Genomic DNA, 26778 nt, shown 5'->3' with positions numbered 1-26778 from the left:
TTAGCGAAGATACTCGACTCTCCGTTGTCGAATAAACTTTTGGAAGCTTAGCTTTTTTGCCTTATTTACAATATGTCACGGGATCTACGGGCGCAGAGAATAACAGGAGAGTGTTCGATATGAAAAGAATGACCGATATTTGTTTCGGAGATATGGTGACACTGTTAATTTCACTGTGCCCTCGACGACACGGTTGAAAGACTGGGTAGGTAGGGTAAAATACATATTTACAAACAGCGCTCGAAAAGCTCTGACAATAATTTCCGTTGAGTCTCGATTCGCGAAAGTGAAGAATTCAATGCAATCGGTCGTCGAGCTACTCCGGAAACTACGCGCATAGCTCGCCTGTACGCCTGGATATTTCTAGGTAATCCGTGACCGTCGGGCATCGATTGGGGATTACAAAACAATCGCAACGATCTCATAAGACAGTGTCGAGAGTGTCGAGACTACGCAGAAGCTGCTCGTCCTTGGAACACCATTGTACCAATTCCTCGATTGTCACCACGCCATCTTTGTTGGCGTCTATTAACTGGAGAAGAAAACTTGCTTCGTACATCAGTAACACATACAGTTAAAGGAGATAGAAATCAATGGTGCAGTGATATACAGCCATTGAAGACCGTATTACGTACGTGAAAAATACGATCGACGTGTTCCCGGGCAGCCATATGCGGCTCACCTATTTGGGGCTGAGTATAACGACCCAGCATCTCGTAAATGGAACCAACCACATCCAGCATCTCTTCTTTACTGATCAATCCATCACCGTCCAGATCATAAAGCCCGAACACCCATTGGAGTTTCTCCTCCACCGAACCTCTGGATACTTTCGACAGGATGGTTAAGAATTCCTGAACAAACAAAAAAAAAAAACTACTACGGTACACCAACTTAAATAATATCGTCTGTACCACGCACTTGAAACTAAAGGAGGACGAACGACATGAACAAGTGAGATGTAAGAGAATAAAGGTGACGAAAAAGCAACAGGCTCAGTATGGTCGACGATCATGAAATCTGATCTTAACTGAAAAAATGATCCTCACCTCGAAGCTAATCTTTCCAGACGGTTTCCTCTTCATGGTGTTGAAAACGTAGTGGGCGTACTGGCTGGCATCTGAAGATTCGGATAACAATCACCGTCCCATTTCTATAACTAACAGAACTTGGTTACTGGGGGTCACAGAAGTGTTCTTTCCTGCTTGAAACCCCGATATATCAGCTGTATCTCCTTCCTGGAGAACCTGGTATTCGCCGCGAGGGTCGCAAGCTCCTCCGGCTTGTGCCGGCCACCGAGGGCCAGGGCACCGGCGGTGGAACCCCCTAAAACGCCCCCGAGTTCTTCAAGCTCGCCCTCTGTAATATTTGCCAAGAGGCGCTTCACTCCTAAGACTGTATCACGCGTTCGAGAGTACCTCCCCTCTCACCGTTTTCTTTTTTTTTATTGTCAAATATGCTTCATCCTCTACTTCAGTCTAAGGGAGAGACGCGCCGATTCCTCCTCTCTCTCACTAGCAGACAGGGAGAGGAGACAGGCGCGTTTTCTACTTACGAGACATGGGGTGCGAAAATACGTAAGAGGCACAGGAACGGTTGCAATACGCGGGAGAAGATATGTACGTCGGATGCCCGAGAAGACAGCAACAACACCGCTGATCATCCTCCGGGCAACCTGTTCACGGTCTCCTCCCCGCGAGCTAAAACTGGGGTTCTACTTGGGGGGACAGTGCGCGCGTTGTAGCGTCCGACGATACCTGAAGATGCGTGGATGCATACAGACTTGCAGGCGGAAAAATCCTGAGAGACAGGGACCACGGTGTTGCCCAGGTAAAACGGTCTGACAGGTATCCAATCTTGTGTCGTCTCCAATCGTCGTATCTACTTCGATTTAACGCAGAACTTGCAAACGACCTTGTTTTACTTGAGAACGGAGAGGTAGAGATAGAAAGGTTCGCGCGCACGATTCCATCTTCTTGCGACACAGGTGTCGTGATTAATGCCACGGCTTGTGTCCTGTCTCGTTCTTGCTCGACGATGGAAGTATGCGCAGCGTCAAGGAAGAAAGAAGAAAAGTTGCTAAATACATAGATAGTAGGTGAATGAAAAGAACTGCTAGATATCGGATAGTTCCAGAGTTGGAAAAAGACTCTCAGCGTCGAGCGATCACTTTCGTTGACGAGGAACGACACGCTCCTTAGTTCGAATTGTTAAGTATATGTACTATTCCCGGCGACACGGCCGTCTAGACTTCGTGTATCGTATCGAAGAAGCGAGGCAACGTTAAAAAATCAATACTCATTAACGCCAAGCAGCTATAAATATATAATTGCCGACGTCAAAATAAGATTCAATAGCAAACGAAAGCGTGACCCAACACTAGAATTTGCAGATGGGAATCGAACGGCTAGAGAGAGTAATAGGCGTTGTAGTCTCTAAAACAAATGCACCTACATAATCAAAGAAGTTACTACAAGTACCGATACTACATATGTACATATTTACAGAAATTCTACATGACGATCGCGATATTGGCGTTCATTCGCCCACCGCCTGACAGTCGCGATTTAGTCGAACAACAATTCAGTACTTATCAAGCAGAACAAGAGAAACATATTATAATCGGGTAAGTCCACAAAAATGAATTCGCGCGTGTCTACCTATCATGCAAATCAAGTCCTCTTTACGCATGCTACCGTACAATACTTGAAAACGACCAGGCGAAGAATTCAACTGACGTTCCTTTCGAAAATATCCACGATTATGTATACAAAAAAAAAAAAAAAAATAATCTCTGTACAGGACGTTCGACAAAGGCAGACGGTCTCTTCCCGCGTCTTTTTCATGCTCTTTCTCTCGCGGTTACTACGATCCTCATAAGCAACGAAAAATTCTCAGCTTGTTCGGCAGTTGGGAACCGTTTGGTTCGTCGTTAACGGCTAAGGTAGAAGCTTCCCATTGATTGCTGCTAAAATTACAATCACGAAACTACCCGACGAACAAATAAATATTAACCCATTAGGGAGATTACGTGATGCTATATGGCCGGAGCTACAAAGCTGGCTTGAGATTCGATATACAGGGTGTTCCTTGAGTCGTGGAATGTATAATACATACATACACTGGGCATTCAGAGTACAAAGATAGCGAGAAGAGCTTACATTAACGATCAAATATGCATTGTTTCACGAACCGACGTTTACCCGAGATGTTGATACAACGGTTCGTGAGCGTCAAAGAAGTGCTATACGATTAATTTTATACATATAAGCGCAAGGGTATCGATCTTTCGAAACTTTACTGTAATCGCGAGCAAAATTGTAAACTCGCGGACAAGGTCGTACGCTTTTCCCGTTGTCTTTGGATCTTTAATTCAAACAACTCACGCGGAGAAACACCCGGTAGAAAGAGGTTGCGTTCAAAGTGTTTATGCCGCTAGAGAAGGGACGATACAAAAGGGCTTTCAACGAAAATTGCCTGGACGCACCGTTATCGTTCAAGATCGTCCGAAACACGGCCGTGCGCTTATGAAGTGTCTTGTATACACACATCATAGACGTGGTATGTACATATGTATATACATATGTATATATGCACTGTAATTCCACTAGCAGCTCTGGTCCCGGGCATCCGGGGTCACCATAGCAACGGGAGAGCTCCTACCCCGTAACTACCCCACTTTACGTGTCCGCCTTCGGAGCATTTTTCTCAATTTAACCACCGTGAGTCTGGAGACGGACAAGACATAACGATATCCAAGTTTGGAAAGAGACCACGATATATGTATGTATACAGAGAGGTCTGTAGCATTGTCGCCATCGGTCGGTTCTCTAACAGATCAACTACCAATCCGAAAAACGGGGGAAAAGTGGTAGGGGTGGAACGCTAACTGATAAACAGAAGGAACCGTCCATGGGGCAGAAGACGGGCAAAGAATCGGAGAATTCAATTCGTTTTTTCGTTCTGAGTCGAGGGGAGTCTCGCACCTTGCCGTTGCATCTTTGGCAGCTGTTAGCACCGACACACCGGAACGACCACGCGCTATTAAAAGGGAGATCGTTCTGGGGGCCTGGCCTGTGTCAATCCCTTCGTCTCAAGTAGGATCTCTCTTTCCACGGCGGTATATCGACTGTGTCCTGCACCGGTGGTTTACACGGAGAGGAAACTCGAGCGGCACTACAGTCCGCCTGTATGATTGTTGCACTTACTTTTCTCACGGGTTTTACGCGCCTTCATTTGGCGGTTTGCGACCGTGCTCGCCGGCGATTCGCAAAAAAACCGTTAACGATCGCCCGTAGCGATTCACCCAACTCGATTACCGATTCCACCGATTGGCCGCCCTCTTGGATACGAAAGATGTCGTCGAGCTCTTCTTTTCCCCACCGGCAAATAGAGATACTGAGCTCAAGACTCAACTCCTTGAAGCCTCTTCCTGTCGCGTTCCTATTGCGCCGTGTTGTTTCTCTGGGACACGAGAGGTTCACCTGTCGCTCGAACCGATCGACGCGTGCACCCAATTCACCGATTGATGCTCCGGGATGGACTAACGTATCTTAGCCGACTGACTCGATAACGACGTGCGCGACCCTCGCACGCTGATGCATTGAGAGGAGCCTGACCGACGCAAAAGCACAGCGTTCACTTGCTCGCGCGCAAGTCCGAACGGTTTTTCCTAACCGCGGATACCATTGCAAACCATCTCGCGAGACCACCGGAAGGATGGGTATTATTTAAATAAACGATGATCTCTCGTCGCGTTATCGACGAATTTATTGCGTCGCATGGCTTGTGTCGTCCCGTCTGGCCTCTTTCCCGTTTCTTCTCGGTCAGTCCTAGTTTCGTCCGGATCACTCGGTCGTCGGATCTGAATATTCATGATTCGGTTAACTACTCTTCTCCCAAAGTGGGTTTTCGTCCAATTATTTATACATTTAATTTAGGGGTACATTCTGCGAATAATAACGAGACAGTCCCTTTATGCGGTACACGCGTAGGAGTGAGAAATTACTTACGTGCCGCAGAGAAACAATTCCAGTGGGAGTAACGAACGCTCGCGTTAACGCGTCTCGCGCGATAACATTCGTTGTAAAGCGGTCGTTTTACCGCGAACAAAAGCCGAACAAAAGCTCTCTACGGCTTTATCGATGGCGAGACAATAGGTTGCGAGAACACCTGCATGTAACGGCGGCCTTTGCTTCCATAGAATTGATACTACCGTCTCTGGTACTTAAGAGAGGATGCAACTTGAAATAGAAAAGCCGTATTTACGCTAGTGAGATAGTAAAACTTCTTCACAATTCTATTACGCCGATGAGCTAAAACTATCGACGGAGATATTTTTCGAATGCGATATCACGTTTCCGAACGAGTATTTTTCGTCTCAAGATATACCTTCTATCACCGTCACAAACGAGTAACGTGAAAGGCTGATGTCTGACTATGGATGATTTTTCTACTGCGTCCGAACATTTGGTACATGCACTACTTGCTTCCCACATCTCTTTTACTACAAGGTCTCCTAGAAAATTAAACCATATAAGTTATACGTAATAAATGACACATAATAAAGAAGTATAGTCGCGAGTAATGTATATTTCGATAATCTTAAAGTCTCGAAGAAATTGTTTCAATAGAGAAAGAATTTTGGTTCGATGCTTGTTTGAGACACTCGTAAATTTAGGTATGCATTGGGAGCAACAGGATGATTACCTGCAAATGACTGCACTGTGCGGTTTAGTCCAATCAACACGTTACAAACCAACCAGAAATCTTGTTCTGGTTTCATCGATTGAAATCCAGCGAAATGGATGTTTGTCAAGTACAGGGCCGTTTACCTAATTAATGTTGATCGTCGATTATCGTGTACAGAATGCTACACCTAATGTCGTCAGTGAACAAATAAATAGTAACAGACCTTTATGCACCGTTTGCTATATTCGAAACCACATAATCACAGAATTAAGTGGTTGCTAAGAAACCTTTGTAGCTGTTTATAGAGAGATTCGTCAAGTACTTATCTGTTTAAGATTCACGTCAAAATGCATCCTTTGTCCACTTTGTCATCGCGTATGAAGAAGGAATGAAGACAGTATTTATAGAACTGGTTCAAATACCGCTTATGTAATATGTAATTAGATCTATCGTCAATGTCGCAAACTACCCCAACTCGATACACTGTATTTGCAGATAACGGGGACACAAATATTATCGATCGGTAATATTGAATTTTAACGTGTATTTCTAGATGGCAGGAGAATAGAATTTGCAATCGAACAAATCGGTTTACCAAGAATGAAGTACAATAACCGTTAGATTAAATAAGGAATTAATCAGTGCGGCAGTAACATTCGATCTTCGTGCTATTCCGTCTTTTGGACAATAGTATAAGATCATTATATTCTTCGTTGATCGATATTAAATAGAATTTGTTTTCGAATTAAAGGACAACTCGCGTAATTCGGTTAGCAGACGATTCTTTTCATCGGCCATATCAGAAATGTGTAGAAACCAAGAAAGGGATTGTGGCTGAATGCCTCAATATTTGAAAATGAACGGCAACGATATATCAAGATTATCGTACAAGGAATTGCAGGCCTTAGCTCTAAGATATCGTGTACCAGGTAACATTAAGGTAATTGATTCACTGTTCTTAACTTTCAAACGAAGTAATCTGTGGGCTCGCGCCGGCTTCCTGATTTCCGTCCGTAATACAACTATTTACCTTGAAATTGATTTTTTGAACGATCGACTCTACTTTCCGATCGTAGAAGAAACTCTTGGTTAAAGTGTTGCAAGCCGCGAAAGGCGGAAATGAAAACGAAGTTGGCAGACTACTGCAGGATCTTAAGCAAAATCGCAGGAGGAAAGTAAGAAAAGTGAAAAGCGGAAAAATTCTCGGGTTAACCTCCACACCATTACATAGTCCTGATTACGTTATGGCTGATGATTATTACTGCCCACAACAGCAACCACCTTATCAGTGGGTGAGTCATTTTGATCTATTATAACAATGCATAAAGCTGTTTTTGTGAAGGGGATATATCAGTAAAACAAATTCAAAACACTATTGGATATTTATATATATATATATACATTTTTTTTTTAATAAAGTGCCTTTACATACTTAGGTTGGTGCAGAAGAAGAGATTGTAAGTAGAGATGATGATAATAGAATTACCCATTATGAAGAGTTTAAACAATTTTTGTTAAAAAGAATACAGAGGGACTTTCAGACATATGATGCAAACAACAATCAAATACAAGATTCAAATATTGTAGATTTAAGAACAGCAACTGTTTCATCTGATGTACAGAAAGATCCCTTAGATAATATCAATTGTACCAGATCTAACATAATTGCTGTTAATAATGCAGATTCATTTGTATATCAACCCAATGATCATGTTGAATATCAAACATTAGAAGATACAAACAACAACGTGCAAGGATCTATACTCTTGAAAAAAATGCTACAAGCACCAGTTGGTGCAAACTTGGGTGAAATAGCTAGTCCAGTGATTGGTGGCTATCGACTTTGGACCATGGATCAGTATCAGTCTAATAATTTATTAGATAATTCTGATACTTTAACAGCTGAATCAGACAATGAGGATAACGAGGAAAATTTTGAGAGTAATACAGAGTGTTATGGACTTTTAAGTGGTATTAAGGAAGAATATTTATTAAATGAACCAACTTTTGTAAGAAATGTAGAAGAGATTGGTCAACAGATATCAAATGTGTTAACAAATGAGCATGTTAATCAATATAAATATTCTTCTACAAATGTGGATATGCATCAAGATTATGACAATTGGACCATCACCAATGTTATGGATGCAGCACAAGCAAACTGTGCATCAGCAGATGTTGAATCCTCTAAAATATTTCAAACAATGTATTATGATAATATAGGTACTGATTCTTTAAATAAACCTATAAGTAATGAGGGTCTAACATGTCAATATCGTATGACTGAAAATGCACATACTTACAATTCTAATCAAAACCTATTGAATTTAAATGCAACAGAAGAAAATTCATGTTATGAAACAAATATCATACCGAGTGCACAGTCTGATTCATCTAACACGTATTACTTACAAAACCTAATTAAGTATAGTTCAGAAAGTAATGCAGAGTATTTACAAAATACACATTCGTTTTCAAATGCAAACATAAATCAGGACACATACACATCTACCATTTCACAAGCATTTTCTAACAACAATCACTATCATTCTCATCTCCCATATGAATATCCAGGTTCATACAACAATCAAGGAAACATTCCATTAGCAGGTACCCTAGAACAACAGACACAAAACTGTAGTTCCACAGTACAATCTGAATCTAATATTAACAAAAATATATCAAGTACAGTAGATAAGGTACAAACAAATGGTATGTCGTTGTTCGATTATTTTCATCAAATTAATCATTTAAGAATTTAAAAAAAAAAAGAAGATACTCTAAACATTTAATATTTTTAGGAATACTAAACCCGTTCTGGCCAAAAAAATGTTCAAAAATTCCGGCGGATCCGATTCTGGAAAATATTTTAAATCTCATCAGTACTAAACGCATAGATTTATCAAAATTGGATCAAACGTCTTGCGTATATTGTTACATAGCGCCTATCGCGACGCACAGGCCGGTATCATCGAACGCGACTTGTTCCCAAAAAGAAAAGTTTGTTGCGGAATTCAGGCAACATTCTTTTTCCCCCTATTGGTTACTCTATAACGATACCTCGTGTGGCATGCGTATGGCCAATTTACAAACAAAATTCGGAGAAACCACGGCATATGATACCCGAATATTGCGAACATCGACACCAAACAGTAATTCCGATTTACGAGAGTCAATCGCCGAAAGCGAAGATTCCATTCCCGAAATTTGGACACAAAACTATACGAATTACGAAACGATCGCAGAAAAAGATGCAAATATATGCGAAGATTTAAACGTTGAAGATACAGATTGTCTATTCTCAGTAATAAATACTGAGCCATTGGTCAATCAAGTAGATGATGTCTCTAAGAGCCAGACTCAATAAGAAAAGAAATATGTACTGCTGGTGGTACATTAAATTGTATGTAGCATGTATTCAAGGCGAAGAGATATATAAACTTTGATATTATTATGTAATTTAGAAACAGAAGTAATTACTCGTTATTTATATATTTAAGAATATAAACCAAAGTTATAAACAATCAATGAAAGATTATCTCGTTTAATCCAATTTCGGATACAACATATTTTTACGTTGTACCTATCGTGTAGAATTGTAGAACTATTTTTGCAGTATTAATAGAAATTAAGAATTATGAAAAAAAACACGTCGTTATGACAGACGCGAGAGAAGAAATGGAGTCTCTATCTCCTTGATGTTAGAATTCAGGAAGAAATAGTAAAATATCATGAAAACTTCTATGATCTCAAACTCTTGTTTAATAGGTGTAAGATAATATGAAACTTTTTGTATAAAGAAGGATAAAGAAATGAACGTGGAAAGTGATTAAAAAGAACAACACAGTAAAATACTTTCAACAATCAATGACTTAGAGTTCATTCGTAATGAAATTTCGTTCTTTTTCGTATCGTTTGTTCTCTTTATCCTCACCAATATTTGGAACATTATATATTTTACTACTAAATAAATGGCAAGCATCACAAAAAAATCGAAGCATAAAAAGATTCTTCTTACTTGGAAGTCCCTCCGTTTGCATTTGCGTTTTGAGATAATTGAAAACTTTAACAGGAATTGATTGCTTTCTTCGATTTCTGTATACTCCCATTTCGTTTTCCACGTTTTTAGAATTTTTTTCTGATCTGTCCGGTGTCACATTAACACTATACATCTTTGGCCTTGCTCTTACGTCCGCAGCGTCGTTACAACCCTTACGATTTACAACCCTATTTTCCTTTTTTCAATTCCTCGAAGAGTTCCCGCCCCGCCTACAACGACTTTTCTTATTCTCTTCTTCCTGTACTGTGTTCGTTGCACGTATAACTATAATACTCCATTTAAAACTATCGAAAAGGTGTGACGAAAGACGTACACTATATTCAAAGTATGAAGTAAAGGGAGTAGTCAGCGGAACAAGATCTCCGGCTGTACTGCTTTAAAAGAAAAAGCAATACCCGTATGTAGGTGAGAGTGCAGTGGCGCATTCGCCCTGTATCTAATGAGGTCCTCGAAACATGTGACTAATTACTTCACCGTCGCATCTTTTTTATACGAATCACAGAGAATCCCCCGCAAACAGTCCCATTAAAGAGAGAGGGAGATGCTCTAGAGTCCAGTTATTGCCCAATTCTCTCTCTCTTGTGCCGACATAAGACTCGAGGCAACCCGAGGCATACCAAGTTATCTGTGCAGCACAGTATATCTTAACCTACCGACAATATTTGAATCAAAACTTTGATTTGAATATATGTATATATATATACAATGATATCCTGGAAACATTGATTTTTCTGACAGTCAAACTCAAGTTTTTATATAAACTGCGGAAAGATACAGCAAGAATTTACAGACACAGGTATTCTCACAAAATTATATACATGCGATCCACTATACATGCGATCCACTATACATATATATATATAATGTAATGTTAAACATTTTTTAAAAGGAAAAATCATTACAAACAATGATTCGAGCTTCTGCTATAATGGGCTCCACTGCGTTAACAATAAGAAATTTAAGTGGTCATGATCATTTAATATCATATGGACCTTGTATTCAGTATGTACGATGGAAGAGAAAACCACTTTGGTTATCTACAGCAAAAACAAAGGTATTTAGGGTACCACAAAGGCCGGTTACATCACAGGAAGAATTTGAAAAAATTAAATGTCTGTACAATAACTATAGAACATCTATCAAATCTATAAGGTATTGTTATTAATACATAATTAATGTTCATATGATACAGTTATAACATATAATTATAATGCTCTTTTATTTCAGATCTTTTCTTATAAACAAAGAAGCAGCCAATCAGGTTCAATATGATACTGCTTCTATAAAAATTCTTGCAAATGAAGATTTCATCAAATGTAATGAAATTAACGAAGATTGGAATAAACAAGTAGCTGCAGAACGTCAACAAAGGTTGGCAGCAGAAAGAGAAAAGCGTATAGAGGATATTCAGATGAAATTAGAAGCGAAAAAAGAAAGAGATTTGTTACTTCAAGCCAAAGTAGACGCAGAAATTAGAAAAGCAAAAGAAGAAGCTTCATCGTTTATTACACGTGATAACATAGATGAAGCTATTAAAGAAGCATTGTACACTATAGTAGATCATAATGCTGCAATTGATCTTGATGGTACATTTTACAAAGAAGAACATAATGCTAACACCACTGTGTAAATTGTACAATAAATTCTTTATATCTTAAGTAGTTTCTTTTTAATAAACACAAAAGTACTGCAATCACATTTGTACATTTGCTTCATTATCATAAAATTCAATTCGGTAGATTTATCTAATTCACAGAATATATTTATTGAAAATGATCATATATAATGTAATGTATTAATAATGTACAATAACAAAAAGTTTGTAAACACATCCATTCAAGTTTTTTTAGCATATGTGTTTTACAACATGGTATACACACACTGCATTAACCATCTCTAATTTTTGCAGCCCGATTAATCACATTCTTACAATTTATATTTTGCACATACGTAGACAATTTCATTTCAACAATCTAATAATGTATTATCGTCGTACAGCTTTTCAATCGGGTACAAATATCTTGCGAATAGAAATTATGTATAATTTACCTGTGCCGACGATAATCACTGCAATTAATTTGCGATTCGTTAGATGCTCATTTCTGTAATACTCGCCAAAAAATCGAAATTTCACACCTGAATGAGACTGTGTTCCGATGTACGGTTTAAAAATGTTTATATGAGATTCTACTAGCATTATGCATTGCGACATATTTGTTAAGAATAATTACTTTTACATTTCATACATATTTGTAACGTATTATGATGTAATCGTATCATCGGAGTATCTTTGGTTTAAACACACACAATTTGTTTATAAAGAAGTCAATACTAGTTCACCGTTTTTTCTAACCAAATGTTAACTATTTCAGAAGGTATGAATAGATGTATGCTATGAAAACAATTCATGTTTAAATCACGGCTATAAAGCCTAGTAAAAAATGTATTAATATATTATTTTACAGACAATTCATTAATTCATATGAATAGCAATGGTAAATGTATAATTCTATTCTGATATTTATTGTACGTGCTTGTGTATATGTTCCTAAAGTTTAAGAACAAGTCTTTGAATCTCAAGATCTGTAATAAACGACGAAGCCTCACATTAAAATATATCACTACATCTACATTTCAAGTAAAATTACTACGAATGAATATTCATAGAATAGAATCGATGAAAACTGAATAAACGCAACGATTTCTTTCATTCGGTTTAAAGATCATTTAAAACATCAATTTGATAATATTATATAATATATAAAATATGTAACGGTAGAAGCCTAGGCTTCGTCATTGATTGTGATATGAAGCAAATTGGTAAAGTCCTTAGCAAGTTATAATGCATAGACTACCCTGATAAAAGTGACAAAAGCAGTAATAATTAGAGTATTCTATTCCTTATCAAATTACCGTTATCATTTTTCAATCATTAACATAAGTTACATAGGCATTTCATTTACTTTTAGAACTATCAGCTATAGTATCTTTGACATGAGACAGGGCTATTGCACTTTGATACCAACTCTAATTTTATGTACGAAACTATTGTTCGGAGGCGTCGACAATATATTGTATGAACACGTTTTCAGAATGATTTTCATTGTAAAATGTCTAAGCTTTCTATTGTACTTAATGTACCGATTCATTTCTTATATCATACATGTATGTGTGTTTGTAGTGAAATTTATCCGTGAATGCTGCGTGGTTTCAAACACGCTTCAGCTTTTTGCAATGCACCTCACGTTCTCAGATACATTTATTTCAGCTTATTGTAGATATACAAATTTCTTTTTTCTGGATCCAGTAAAACATATGGATCTAGGACGTTCTGAAGCACCACAATTTAAACATGTGTTGCATCCGCAATTCATGAGCTTGGTAAAAAATAGGATTTATAAAAAATCTTACACCTGTTCGTTATTTTGCATATGGTATGTATGAAAATGATGGCACATATGTTTCTAAAGCAGACTTGGCGGCACGTATGCTTAAACGCGAGTTTGTTCCTGTTTTATTCGAACTCCGTATCCTTTCTCATTTGGTATGGACAGAAAAAGTGATGGAAATAGTGTTCCATGTATTTCACTATTAAATTACAGGCGCTGTAAAAATTAATTTAGTCGATAACATTATTTTTCATTTTGTCATTCATCAACAAATGCACATCCTCATGTTACTCTTACTATACAAATTCTTTCTTCGTTTTTTTCATATTTCTTCTCCTTAAATTGTGTCTTTTTAGTGGTACCGATATACTATTTCTTTTCAATCATACTTCTATCGCGCAAGACGATACCTAACTTTACAGAATGAGAAGAACAAAGCACTTTGCAATAATTGAATACTAGCTACTTAATCAAGAATAACCCATCCTTTACTTGTTCCATGCTCAAAGCTATGTTTATATGTACAAATTGGGTGAATGAAACTCACCCCGATTAAGTGTGACATAAAGAAATATAAGGACAACATGAACACAAACAGCTAAATAATCTCTACTCAATTGCAACAAAGAAGCAAGAATTTAGAATACTATAAAGTGTATCAATTAGTAAAAACAAGCAGTAAACTCTTCTTTGCCTAAAATAAATGAAGACAATATAATGCCTGTTGCATACATACAGGGTGTCTCAAAAAGATGGGACAATCCTCAACATGAATATTCCTCATGCAAATACAAATGGAAAAATGCTTTACCGTTTTATAATCTGAAGCTCAATTTCCGAGATATTAGTAGTTAAACGAACATGACTTAACAGTTAACGATCAGCTGAGCGGTGGACCACATGTATGCAAGCAGAGGCCAGTGACTTCGGTCATATGCTTCTTGACTGTGTCTATGTGTACGTTTGAGTTCGTTTAATTGCTAATATCTCTGAAACGAAGCTTCGGATTACAAAATGGTAAAAGACTTTTCGATTTGTATTCGCATGAGGAATATCCATCTGGCGGTTGTTCCATCTTTTTAGGACACCCTGTATACATATACGTACATGTATGTATGTATATATGTATTTATATATACGGATAGGTATAAAATTTGGTCAACTTTTCCTCTGTATGATAATATTATCAAATATAGCATATATATAAGAATATTTTGTACGAATATAGAATAATAAAATGGTTGGTAAACAGTAAGTATAATTATTCAACAAGTACTACATGGTAATAGTAGTAACATCGATGGTTGATTAAAAGGGAGACCAGTAAATCCAAGCTAACAAAAAAAAAACATGATTAGTTCTTTTTCAAGTTTTCAAGCAGATCATACCATGTTTTCAATGTTTAGAGATTTGTCTCCGCTCCAACAACGACGCTAATAATAATTATAATAATACTAACTATAGAATTAATTCATGTCCTTAGAGGAAACGTAATGGTTAAAAAAAAAAAGAAAAAAAAAAGACATGAAACATTGTTAATAACCAAACATTGCAGGTATTTGTGTAGTGATATTTTTGGTTATAAATTACAAAACAAACGACAATACAGAAGGTTAATCTAATATGCACAATACCAAATTACTGCCAGTACAATTAATAGGGTATAATAAAAATATGAATTTCTAATACACTATATGTATACTTTTCTTGGTGTTGTTGCTCCCATTTAATGTTTAACTATGCAAAAATTGCAAAAACCTTTCGCTAAAATCTTCACTCGACGGTACGCTACCAATATACTTCATTTGATACTACAAACTTATAGAACGGCTTATGTAGTATTTATTGTAATACTTCTATGTACTACAGCTGTTATCCGACAGTACTTTGAAACAATTGTATTTTTAGAAAACCTTCCTACTGTGCACACATATACAATCCACTTTTTCATTGTTTGTTATATCTGACGTAAACATTGAGCTTAAAATTTGTCAGTGTTTTCTTTAAGTAGGATGTATGTCAGTTAAGCTATCTTACAAAGCTAATCTCAAAAAACGAGATTATGACTATTAATGTTTCCGAAAGTATCACGTTTTACTCACGCATTTTTGCTGAGCTCACCAGGCCATGCCATGGAAAATGTATTTTTTTTTCTTTAAATCGGACACCGACTGCCTATTAAAATAGAAGTCTTTCATCCTACCTTCGCTTGTTTTCGTAGATGCACTCCTTTCCTCTTAAAAAATAATTTTTCATAAAGAAAAATAATATTTCTTTTGCATAACGTTTGTACGTTGACGGTAATGCAAGGCCGTGGCATACATTTCATCTTACGCGATAAATCACGTGTGTAAAATATATAAAGAATTTCAGTTAATGTTCCAATGCGATTCAATGTTTGTTCTCGATTTGAAGTTCGCACCGGTTTCATTTATACCAACAGCTTTTGTTGTTGTTGTTCCTCAACGATACCACACAGTATCATATATGTCTGCTTTTTATACATTTTGCATACTTAATGCAGAGTCTGTAGCAATGTGATGTCTTTTTTCATATCATATATGTTATTCAAAGATAAATAAAATTATTCAATTCCCCGTGGACCATCTATTGGCATAGTGTGCAAGACTTCATCTAGTAACTGAAGGGCTCTATGTAAGTGCACCTGTATCAAACATAACAAGATTGCATTTTTGCAATTTTTAAATGTGAAATACTAAGTAAAGTAAGATTGTTTATACCTCTATCCAGCACGGAGTTTCTTTTATACTTTGCCGGGGATAATCAGGACCCCAACCTTTAACAAAACTTAAACGTAAAATGCAGAGTCGTCGGAGATCATCTACGCCTATACCAGCTGCCGCACTTAAACCTATATTAAATAATAAATCAAGATAATAGTTAAAGAGATGTTTTAAATTATTCTTAGACAATTGAAAGAATGTTATACGAACTTTTAGTAATTGGTGCTCCGTGCGTTAAGTGTCCTGCCACAGCAGCAGCTTGTGCCGCGGCTGCAGCCTGAGCAGTAGCGGCCTGCCCTCTCATTTGCTTGTGACACTGTCGTAAATCGAAAACTTTAATATATGCGGAGGGATAAATTTTATGTACCGCATCTCCAGGTGCACGACCTGCTTCTCTGTCTAAATAATAGGATTGTACAAAGACACTATGTTCGCTTTGGCATCTTAACCAAACGTCTCCTTCCCCTCTTAAGTCGAGCACAACGCCTTTTCCTAAGAAATATACGACAGTGCAGCAAATGATCATCTTAATTGGAAACAAAGAACAAAAATAGTGTAAAGTGGATATACCTATGTGAAGTCGTGCTTTTTCACTTTGTTCTGTTCTGTGTACATTACTCAAGGCTCCTAAACAAAATCTATTACCACCGCTGGGATCGACGTATCCATCGACTGTGACAGTAGGACAACCACTGCTTACTTTAAACGTTTCACCTACTTGAGTATCTAATTCAAAATAACCAACAGAACACCAATATTCAGGTGCTGGTTGTGTAGAGAGCAAACCACCAATGTTTCCACCTACATCACCACCATGACCACCCCCTAACAAAGATATAAGTTTACAATAATATTAAAGTAGCGCTATATAAATTTATCGCTAACTTACAATAAGAAGTAGGATGTAGGTGTCTATGATCTGGAGGTTGCATGCTCTGAGTATATGTAAGAGTATTCGCTCCAGTCCACTGCGGTGCCCCCGAATTATAAGCAGCTGTACCTACTGGAAATCCATTTGGATGATGAATATGTACAGGTGATACAGGTGAATTCTGACCATCCCCTATTAGAATATCAAGTTGAAAAATGATTTAAAATATTTATTGAATATACATGCAGGATCGTGTAGTATACCTAAAGATGCTGCTAATGCATCAACACTTGGGGGCTGATTAAGGTCTTGAGGTGGAGTATTAGTTCCATAGAAAGCTTCAGTAGACTGTCCTTGCGAAGTACTGAGCATTTGTGTGCCATTTCCTCCACTAGATGTACTCAATGACTGCTGTTGGTTACCTACGGTGTGACTCATTGGATGTACTACTGCTGCAAAATTAAATGTAACTCGTACACAATACAGGCAACAAAACACGCATTATCAATTATACTCAAACTTTACCTAGAGTTTCTGAAATAAATTGCATGAAGTGATTTCTAAAGACTATTACAACTTTCAACAAAACTGGCACAAAGCAATAAAAACTACTCAGCAGTAGACAGAAAATAGTAAGAATATAAACGGGGATTCTATTATATATATACGTACGATGATGAATGTTACGTGTTGTAGGATGATGAGGTGTAGGAATCCAGGTTTGTCTGGGACAATTACTGTCGTCCAGTTTATTGTGAGGGTTACCACCATTATTCCCTCCCCCATTACTGCCAAACATACCCTCACCACTAGCTGTGCCAAACAACAAAAGAGAAAAGAAAGAATAAAGCTAAAATGAAATAAAACTAGCAATGCAAAATAATAATAGATAAAGCAATACTAATGAATAAAAAAGTTGGCCACAAAAAATGAAACCACCCTCTAATCTACAATTCCAACAGGAAAGCTTTATTCATGTCTATGTAGTGGATTTATTTAATATTGTAGGGTATAAACACATCAACATGCTTGATTTTTAAATAAATCAACACACCCTGTATACAAAAATACATTTACCAACCAAAAATCATAGGAATAGCATAGTAAGATTAGAGGACTATGACACTAAGGTCTTTTACTCAACAACTTCACATTAACTAACTTTAACGCATCATAAATTGTCATTAAAATACAGTTCATATATTCATAATACACAACAAATGTCATTAAGAAAGAAGTAAAGTACTTTACTTACTTGGATTAGGTGGTGCTAGGCCTGGTATAAAAGTTTGCTGAGATGGTTGAGTGTTGTTAGATGAAGTGGGTTGAGTAGGGGGATGATGCTGAATGGTCTGATTAATTTCTCCATCAACATCCATTGCAGTTCCTACTGCTCCAGCTGCTGCAGTTCCTCCACCACCAACAGAGTACTCATCTTTGACCAATCTACCACCTGGTCCAACACCCACTCCTGATTGTAGAGTCAGCCCAGACAGGTCTGTAAAGAACGGGTCTGTGCGGGGGAAACCAACCCATTCCATCATACACCAAGGCCACAACAATAAATCATTTACACTTATGGTGCTACAAATGAATTCACAGAAGCTTTGCAAAGAGATAATTTATTAAAAGGAACTTCAATCAAAGCACATGATTTCTTTAGAAGGAAAAAACAAACAAGAAATATGCTTAATGACATACCTATGCCAGGAGATACAACTCTCTCATAATGATATGGATTTACACATACAGAATCACATTTCAAGTCAAAGGCAAATTGACAGTATTTAACATGTTTTAGTTCATTCTTGTGTAAATCTGGCCATCTCCAGATTCTTGCATATATTACATGTGGGAAACCCTTACGACCAGCAACTTGTAGCCTACCATCAAGAGTTCTTTGTATTGTAACACATTTGCTGGGATGTGCTCCATTTGTTGTGATAGCAGTTATTAAGCTATCTAATTCATCGCGTTTTTCCTGAGAAAAAATATTGACCATTGAATTGAATTTCGTGATACAATTAGATAATTGACAGAAGAGTACTTACTTTAAGTTTTTTTACTAAAGATTCAATGGCTCGCTTGCTAAATCCTTCACTTTCACCACCTTGACGATGACACATTAATGAATGTACTATGCTCAAACAAGCATCTGCACTTGTTGGGGCAGTGGGGGCAATTCCAGTCATCTCTCTCACTGCAAACCGTGTTTACATTGCATAGTAGACATATACCAATAATATCCCAAGTAAATATACCAATTCTGATTATTTATAAAAAATGACGTTATCAAAACTTACATTCTGGATTAGGTTGCATTGGGGGCGAGGGATACAGATGTCCTCCCCCGCCCGCCAATCCAACCATCTCTGTAAAAGCCGTGGCGAATACCGTTCCAATTCTTCGATTGAGACACTATTCTTATCCTTGGCTTCGACGTGTTTAAATTTTTATGATTTACCATCTAACAGCGATCTGTTAGCCATGTGTGTCGCGTATGTGGATTCGCTGAAAGTGTGAAACAGTTAAACAAATTGAATGTAATCGGTTATGAAATATTAACAGACTCGGAACGTACCTTATCGGTTGACGAACTAATTACAGGTCGGCTATACAGAAAATAACCTTAATCGAGTCGCTTTACGATGACGTACCGTGAACTGACAGTTACTTCGAGTAGGACGCTGCTAGTTTTTTTCAAGAGGTTAGATTATGTCGTTGCGACATCGGTAGTAGTACCTGCCTGGCTGCTGCTGCCTGCCTGGTAGAACTGCACTTATCTCTAGTGCCTAACTTGCACGATTGGCGAGGCGACTAAAGCGCCAGACTATATAATATAATGCACAGGGTCGTAGATGTATATAGAGATGTACTGTGTAGTAGTTCGATAAGTGGGGTCATAGAACCCCCGGAGTACGCGCAAGAGACCCCGTGTGCGAAGCAGTGGGGTCGTTGAACCCCCGGAGCACGCGTATAAAACTCCGTGTATGCGAGACATTGGGGCCATAGAACCCCTGGACATACATAAGGGACTCCATATGTGTAAAACGCATGTAACACCACGAGCAAACTCGGTTTCCGCTAGGGGAAAAAGTGATGAATGGGAAGGGCCTTCCGCCATTTGATAAGTTTATTTCCTCTACTGATACAAATGTTAAATCGAATGTTAATTTGGCATGAGGCACTTAGGCTGAAGACACTGCGTATCTATTCGATGTTCTCCTAATGCATGTCACTTATGTAAATAGATTTAAAAAAAAACTAGTTTTTTATATTCATTTTTTAGACATACAGTAACGTATTCGGAATATATTTAAACTCGAACACACGGTTAGTATCCGGGGGTGTAACTCAGTGGTAGAGTGTCTGCTTCGCATGCTGAAAGTCCTGGGTTCAAATCCCAGCTCCTCCAAATGTCGTTTTTTTTTTTCATTTTTTTCAATTGAAAATATTAAAGTTTTCGACATTTATTTATAGCGCGTTTGAAAAGAAACGTATACCAAATGGGGGTGTAACTCAGTGGTAGAGTGTCTGCTTCGCATGCTGAAAGTCCTGGGTTCAAATCCCAGCTCCTCCAGCCAATTATTTTTTCCATCTTTTATTCATTCAAAAAAGTTTCACGTCTTGCTATGTGTTTTTATTACGTGTTTGTTGTATATTTACATTGATAAGGGGTAACTTAAAATTACAGCGCGGATAAGCTGGTGTACATGGTCCACAACTCTTAGCGATTTGTCCTGGAGATAGATGTGCATCCAGACCCATTGATAAGCACTTGAGCAGCAGGAGATATGGCAATTTCTAACCAAACCTAATCACTCCTGCGGCACTAGTACTTAGGAACAGGACAGGATTTATTACTGGATCGGGTGCAGCCCTCTTACTAATTATCGATGCATGAGTCACTATGAAATCTTTCGTATCTCGATTCCTGAATCCTGCAAAATGATTAAACATTGTTAATCACCGCTAACTTAGTCGCCGGGAATAAAATAGAATTCAATGAATTACGCTACTACAGTTTCGAATATTCCAATAGTACTGTGAAAAGCTTTCCATTCTGTCCGACAAAGGAAACCACGCTGCGTTTCATATCTTCCTTAAGAAGAAAGTATCGACCCGGTACTTCGGTGCTACTATACCGAGGCTATTCATTTTCGAGGTATAATAAGGGGCTCTTGTTGGTACCATACCCATTCTCGACATACACAGGGATTACACAATTAAATAATTGTCGCAAATATGGACGGAGAGTTGGAACTTTAACAAAACACTCGTGTAGACTTACAAACGCAGGGAAATACACCAAATCGGAAAGACGATATCGGGTGCGGCGATTAATGGATAATTAAGGAAACCGAGGGAAACCCCAATATAAATTGCCCACGTTTCCTGATAATTCACCGCGAGATTAGATAATCGACGTAAGAATACCATAGCCCATAGATATTGCGTGACGCATTGACTCCGTGCACTGTAATCGTTTAACGAAATGAACAGAAGTCTTAAGTCAATTAAGTTAGCCCATTTACCAGATAAGGATTACTCGTTGCCGGACGCTTGCTCGGAAAATGTTCTCCGAAATAATTATTTAATCAACGGTCGTTTAACCGTGAACGCCGCGGATTAGAAATTCGTTCTGTGTGTTACCACGGTTAATTTCGTTTGACACAACGAACACAGAGGAAAAAGTTCTAACATTATCTAAACTTATACGTCACACGAACCACGGTACCAATAGTAAGATACAAGGTAGAATTATTAGCTCGGACGTGGTAACGTGTACTATATGTATATCGTACACGCTATAATGATGCGGATGACACACAGTGATACTCATTGAAGCGACCTCGACGGTTCATTAAAGAGTCGCCCACTACGAGCAGCTTCGCTGTTTCTTCCACCGGTACCTCTCTCTGAGAAATTTCGAACTGAATGCAGAGAGCCGCCTCTCGATGAAACCTGTTGCATCTGTCTGGAAGATTTCGACGTTCAACGCATTTCTGGATCAAATGTTCGTGTCTCGTTCTCGTTGCGTTGAAAACCGTTTCCGATGGATCTCTTGCAGCTTGCTGTTGACGATCCCTGTTAACGTTGTTTGTCCTTGGTTATCGTTGTCGACTAGTGGACGTGTTAAACCATGCCTGTTTTCCTCCATCCTGTAAAACAGAAAGACAAATTGATTATACGAATCCGGCTGTATCACAGGATTCGGAATATTCACGAACACCGTGGGTGATTATAATATTGAACTACAAACGTGAATCCATCGAATGAAACGGAACAGAGGACTCTGACGGATCGCCGTACCCCGTGAAGAATATCGCTCGCGGAAATGCGTGCGCGGGAGATACGGAGGGAGGAGCGAGGCTACAATCGAATCTTTGATTTCTTTGCCCCGCGTTCCTCTTTAACGTTTCTCGCTCGGTCAAACGCCCGCATTCATCGCTCTAGCATGGTAGTAGTGGTGAATGGGTCGATGTTGATCCGTTTTTTCTAGAATCGAGCTTCTCTGGCACTTCTGGGCCCGGTGACGAAGAATTTATTCGAGATTCATCGAAAAAACGAGCGCATTTTAAGAGGCCATTTGGCGCAGCTTTGTATTCACGAACAAAGAAGAACGCGTGTCGCGTTCGCGAGAACGTCTTGTGTTAAAATGCAAAGTCGTGTGTAAGCCAAAGCGGATTAACGGAGACGCTGCGGGTTCTGCCAGACTTGGAGGATGGATAAGCGCGTCTCTTCCTTCTGTCGCGCATCTTGCACGGCTGATTTTTTCGCTGGTCGACGGAGGCGCGGCAGCGGTTAATGAAAAACTGCGCGACGACTCCGAAACACCACACGGACGAAATTGTCGCGGGGCTTGCTCGTCCACGCGAGTGTGCAAGAAGATACTCGAGGAGGGAGACAAATGACGAGGAGGAGACAGAGCGAGGCGGGGTAAGCGAAAGCGGAAAAAGATCGAGGGGGGGACCGACGGAAGGAATTGTAGAAAAGGGGAAGACGCGAGAGATCAGCCCGAGGGGCGAGAGAACGGGAAAGAGGGGGAGAGTACACCAATTAACGCTAATTTCTGTTAATGTCGCCTCTCCCCCTGGGTATTCGCGAAATAGCTCGTCAACTTATTAGGCAACGATCTCCACAAATTGTGGATGGATGACAGAAAGAGACGAGGAGTTCCGAGAAGCCAATGACGGACGGACGATAGACGGTCCCAGCCGACAAAAGAAAAAAAAACACCCAAAAAATTAGTGCGCGCGCGTGGTAAGTTTAGTAAAAATTTGCGGAGCCTTGGGAGCGACCGGTCAGGCTTCTGTGTTGCGTCGCGACAGAAAGCATTCTATTTTAATAGTGGCCAATTTCGGATCAAGATCGAGATAGTTTACGATTTTTCCGTGGTTGGGTTCGTGGCTACAACATGATGCACAGAAGTTGCGTCGCAACGTATGAAATTTAGAACGACGTGGCGGGGGGGGGGGGGCATGAAGGAGCAGAGTCAACGAAAGTCATTACGTTTTACTCGTTTCTAAATTTACCGTTGTTCAATCGACGAATCGATATTCGGTAATTTACCATGGATATTTCGAACTTACAAGAGCTTTCTTCGACAACCAGTCTCTCGTGACTTCCACACGCGCTATCGTTTCTGGAGGGGTCAAGAAGTCAGCGAAGATAAAGTCGAACCATGTCACACCGCGTGGCTGTTATATTTTCAGAATAACAAAATATCCATCTTCAATTGCAACGTTTCTGTCCGCGAGGAGCCATAGAACGGAACAGCGTAATACGTGAACAACTAATCGCTTGTTTTCGTAGATCGTTCGTTGTTTATCATTCCTGCGGCTGCAACCGGGATGGCGAGCACCCGGTGGTTCTTCACTTCTCGAGACTTCGATACGTTCGCCGAGTGTCCGGTTCAAATGATACATGTGGTCGCATGCGATCTTATTTCATGCGTGAGTTGACTCGTTGAAAACATATTCGGGAATGTATCTCGACGGCGTGCTATGGATTCGCTGGGAAAACAGGATTTACAGTTTACTTTCTCTCGATTCGTGTTTCTTAATTGTCTGTATTAGTCTCTGCAAAATCAACGATTGTTTCTTTTTTTTTAGTGTTTCCTGTTTATCGGTGGTGACTCTTGTCGGGGAGTAATCTTGTTTGCGCGACCGCGAACGTAATAACGAACAATATGAGAAGAGAGTTACATACATATATGTAAAAACAAACCAATCGGGTCTATACTTCTCCACTACGAGCATGCAGTTCGATTTTAAAAGTTCATTTGTTTTTAAAGATAACGTTAGTTAACCGAGCTTATGTTCCGAAAAACTGTGATAAGTATGTATCGGTCGGCTCTGTGTGTACCGGACCCGAATGAAACAATCGAAGGAAATCTCATGACCTTTAGCTTCTATTCGACACTAGTGGACATCGATGGGCTCATCCGCACTTAGTATCGTTAATATCACTGTTTGTTACGATTTTCCAACCACGTAAAAATATCGCCGAGATTTATCATTGACACTCCACTGCTTCGAAGAAACTAAAGAAAAGGTTTAAAGCCGCGGTTCGATTAATGAAAAGTTTCGACGACTAAGGGAGGGGTGATGCGGAGGATCGCGCGGAGGGATCGAAATACGAAACGCCACTACGAGAATGAACGAATGTTATCATACGTACGAAACGTGAATCGCATTGGGAAATACGCATTCCCGTGTAAACCTTGTTAGCGTGCATTCCTCCCGTCTTTGCACCGTTCATCTTTCCTGTTGGTACGTTGAATAGCCGATCGGCGAGAGATTCTTTTCAATTGAACAAACGATGGTACGCGATCCAGTTCTGATTAAAACGACCGTTTTCAAACGTCCGCGATACGTTAAACGGCAAGCAAATAAGGAACGTGACTCTTAATCACTGAACGAGATCATCAGAACCGGTGAACAACAGTCGATCGGACTCGCATGACAGTAAAATATTCTCTCCCGATTTCCTTGTCCCACGAGTTTCAACTAATAGAGGCACGCACGCGCACGACACTCACGTCACGACGGCAGACCGACGACTGAGCGATAAACTGTTCTTGATTGGCTTAATATAGTCGGACGAGCGCTGTAATTGGCCGCTCCTTGCCGCGCGGGAAATGATTGGTCAATTTAATCCTAGAAGCACGGTGCATTAAGCATTCAAGCAGCGTTCAGTACCTATTAACGGTTCGCAAGAGAGGCACTGCCACTGCTGTCGTTTTCTGCGCTGCTGTGTGACGGTACACCCGGTCACGGTGCTGATGTGTGCCTCTTTCTTTGTCATCTTTTGCACGCCATGGTCCCCGAGCCTCTCATTCTCGCTCACTCTCTCTCTCTCCCTCTTTCTCGCCACATCGAAACGGTCTTTCTCTATTCTCGTTTTTTTTCTCTCTGTCGCCGTCGTTCCAAATCAATTTACCAATTGAAATCAGTGCCGGACAGTGAAGAATCGCGCGTCACTGAATGGCCGGTCAACCGATGGGGAATATGCGTCTCCCCTGTGCCTGCCTTCCACCGCTTGTTATCAAACCATTCACCGGCGTACCGAGTCCTTATTGCCTCGCCTTGGCGCACGATTTGAATCGCGCGGCTAACGACACGATCGTCCGCTAGATTCTCTCTATGGCAGTGCCTTTCAACCTTCCTTTACCGATCGAATTACGCTAATACTACATAACGCGGAACTCTTCGATCTACTGAACACTTCCGGTTTTAACGGAAAATATTCGTGTGTTCATCGAAACGTCTGTTTCCATTACAACCGGAAATATGTACATGAAATGAAAAGGTAGGAAAGGGTTTCTATATTTTATTTATTGGATATTTATAAATTTCTTGTATTTATTGTTCATTATAATCAATACTCTTTTACATTTAGTGCCGTAATTTTTAAACGAAGAAACTACGTTAATCGTAACATCACAAAATAAGTAATATCGTTTTTCATAGATATCGTACATATAATAATACATATTATTATACATGCAATGAGAACGGTATTCAAATATATAATACATAAAACGTAAAAGAAAATTACGTATTTCAACAAAATAATTCAAATATCTTTTCTTAGTCGTTTGATTTGATACCTGTGGTGTTCAATTGAGAATCGCGGGCTTGACTAATGTAACGTCCGTGTCGCTGATTGGCCGAAAGATTCCGGTTCAACCAGTATATTTTCGGAGTGCGATTTCCCGCGTCACAGCCGGTAATTTCTCGGATAAAATTTGCTGTTATATAGGCAATAAGTCGTGTTATATTGTAGTAGCTAGTTTAAAGTGACAATAATAACTAACTCGACAAAATGTACGTGTTTGGGAAATCATCGGTCTGTTATTCGCGTACAGAAGTTTGGTGAAAATTGATGCTTGCCCCAAAGTGAACTCCCCACCAGTAGAAGCCATCTTTTAACTGAAAAATTCGTAAGTATTAAACAATTGATAAACAAGTTATTACTATTACCTGATATTCTCTTTGAAGTATCGAATAAGTATTCCGTTCGATTTCACTTGCCCCTTGCTATCCACCGTAGTCTTTGCGTGTCTGCGTGAAAAGTAATCGTGTCGAGGTGAATTTTCGAACCCATCACCTACGGCACCACTACTTAGCACACAGATAAGCAAATTTGAGTAATAGAAGAGCTCCTTCGGAGTAGAGTCTGTCTTCGGCAATTGCCTGTTGACTGCGTTCCTTGATATTCGGGCCGAAATATATACGGCTCAATGCGGTTAAAGTTCAAATTTTCCGTTGACATTGTTAGTTCGCTTTTCCTTATCTCGTCTTGCATCGATCCCTCTTTGAGTTTATCTTTTAGCGTCAACATTTCAATCATTCTCGAAAAATCATCTATTAATGGATTACATATTCGATTTACCGATATTGCTTTGCGTAATGAGTCACTTATTGAGAAGATAGCTTGAACTGTGAGCGTAACAACAAGCGTGTCGCTTTTCCGCTCATTGTTACGGTCACAAATCGTAATATCTTCGGCGAATGG

At 39.2% G+C, this 26778-nt stretch overlaps 4 protein-coding genes, 1 long non-coding RNA gene and 2 other non-coding genes across 7 annotated transcripts; 4 read left to right on the top strand and 3 right to left on the bottom strand.

Moving 5' to 3' along the window:
• Positions 1–301: 301 nt before the first annotated feature.
• Positions 302–9863, bottom strand: LOC107186761 (Kv channel-interacting protein 1-like). The gene is given in 5 exon segments (XM_015574697.1): positions 302–532; positions 636–854; positions 1050–1196; positions 1199–1359; positions 9710–9863. Coding segments are annotated over 5 exon segments (792 nt in total). The 3' UTR covers positions 302–421.
• Positions 4781–5424, bottom strand: LOC107186762. Its single transcript, XR_001516188.1, has 3 exons — positions 5392–5424; positions 5013–5243; positions 4781–4864 (listed from the first exon to the last, which is right to left on the bottom strand). It is a non-coding gene; the product is annotated as an uncharacterized LOC107186762 (long non-coding RNA).
• On the top strand, positions 6293–9113 carry LOC107186760. The gene is made up of 4 exons (XM_015574696.1): positions 6293–6631; positions 6768–6983; positions 7128–8403; positions 8493–9113. The coding sequence occupies exons 1-4, from the start codon at positions 6530–6532 to the stop codon at positions 9056–9058; spliced, it is 2160 nt and encodes a 719-aa protein (XP_015430182.1). The 5' UTR covers positions 6293–6529; the 3' UTR covers positions 9059–9113.
• A 445-nt stretch (positions 9864–10308) lies between the features above and the next one.
• Positions 10309–11381, top strand: LOC107186751 (probable 28S ribosomal protein S26, mitochondrial). Its single transcript, XM_015574688.1, has 3 exons — positions 10309–10547; positions 10641–10903; positions 10979–11381. The coding sequence occupies exons 2-3, from the start codon at positions 10659–10661 to the stop codon at positions 11379–11381; spliced, it is 648 nt and encodes a 215-aa protein (XP_015430174.1). The 5' UTR covers positions 10309–10547; positions 10641–10658.
• A 3926-nt stretch (positions 11382–15307) lies between these two features.
• LOC107186764 (mothers against decapentaplegic homolog 4-like) lies at positions 15308–19543 on the bottom strand. Its single transcript, XM_015574699.1, has 12 exons — positions 19337–19543; positions 19059–19266; positions 18807–18955; positions 18457–18736; positions 18011–18268; positions 17428–17568; positions 17019–17207; positions 16774–16947; positions 16455–16709; positions 16095–16376; positions 15882–16012; positions 15308–15805 (listed from the first exon to the last, which is right to left on the bottom strand). The coding sequence occupies exons 2-12, from the start codon at positions 19123–19125 to the stop codon at positions 15725–15727; spliced, it is 2007 nt and encodes a 668-aa protein (XP_015430185.1). The 5' UTR covers positions 19126–19266; positions 19337–19543; the 3' UTR covers positions 15308–15724.
• A 555-nt stretch (positions 19544–20098) lies between these two features.
• On the top strand, positions 20099–20170 carry Trnaa-cgc. Its single transcript has one exon. It is a non-coding gene; the product is annotated as a tRNA-Ala (tRNA).
• Positions 20171–20263: 93 nt separating this feature from the next.
• On the top strand, positions 20264–20335 carry Trnaa-cgc. Its single transcript has one exon. It is a non-coding gene; the product is annotated as a tRNA-Ala (tRNA).
• Positions 20336–26778: the final 6443 nt, after the last annotated feature.

The sequence above is a fragment of the Dufourea novaeangliae genome, unplaced genomic scaffold (genome assembly GCF_001272555.1).
Source record: "Dufourea novaeangliae isolate 0120121106 unplaced genomic scaffold, ASM127255v1 scaffold92, whole genome shotgun sequence".
Lineage (NCBI taxonomy): Eukaryota > Metazoa > Arthropoda > Insecta > Hymenoptera > Halictidae > Dufourea > Dufourea novaeangliae.
Note: the sequence above shows the minus strand (reverse complement) of the source record. Positions and strands in the feature narration are given on the sequence as shown.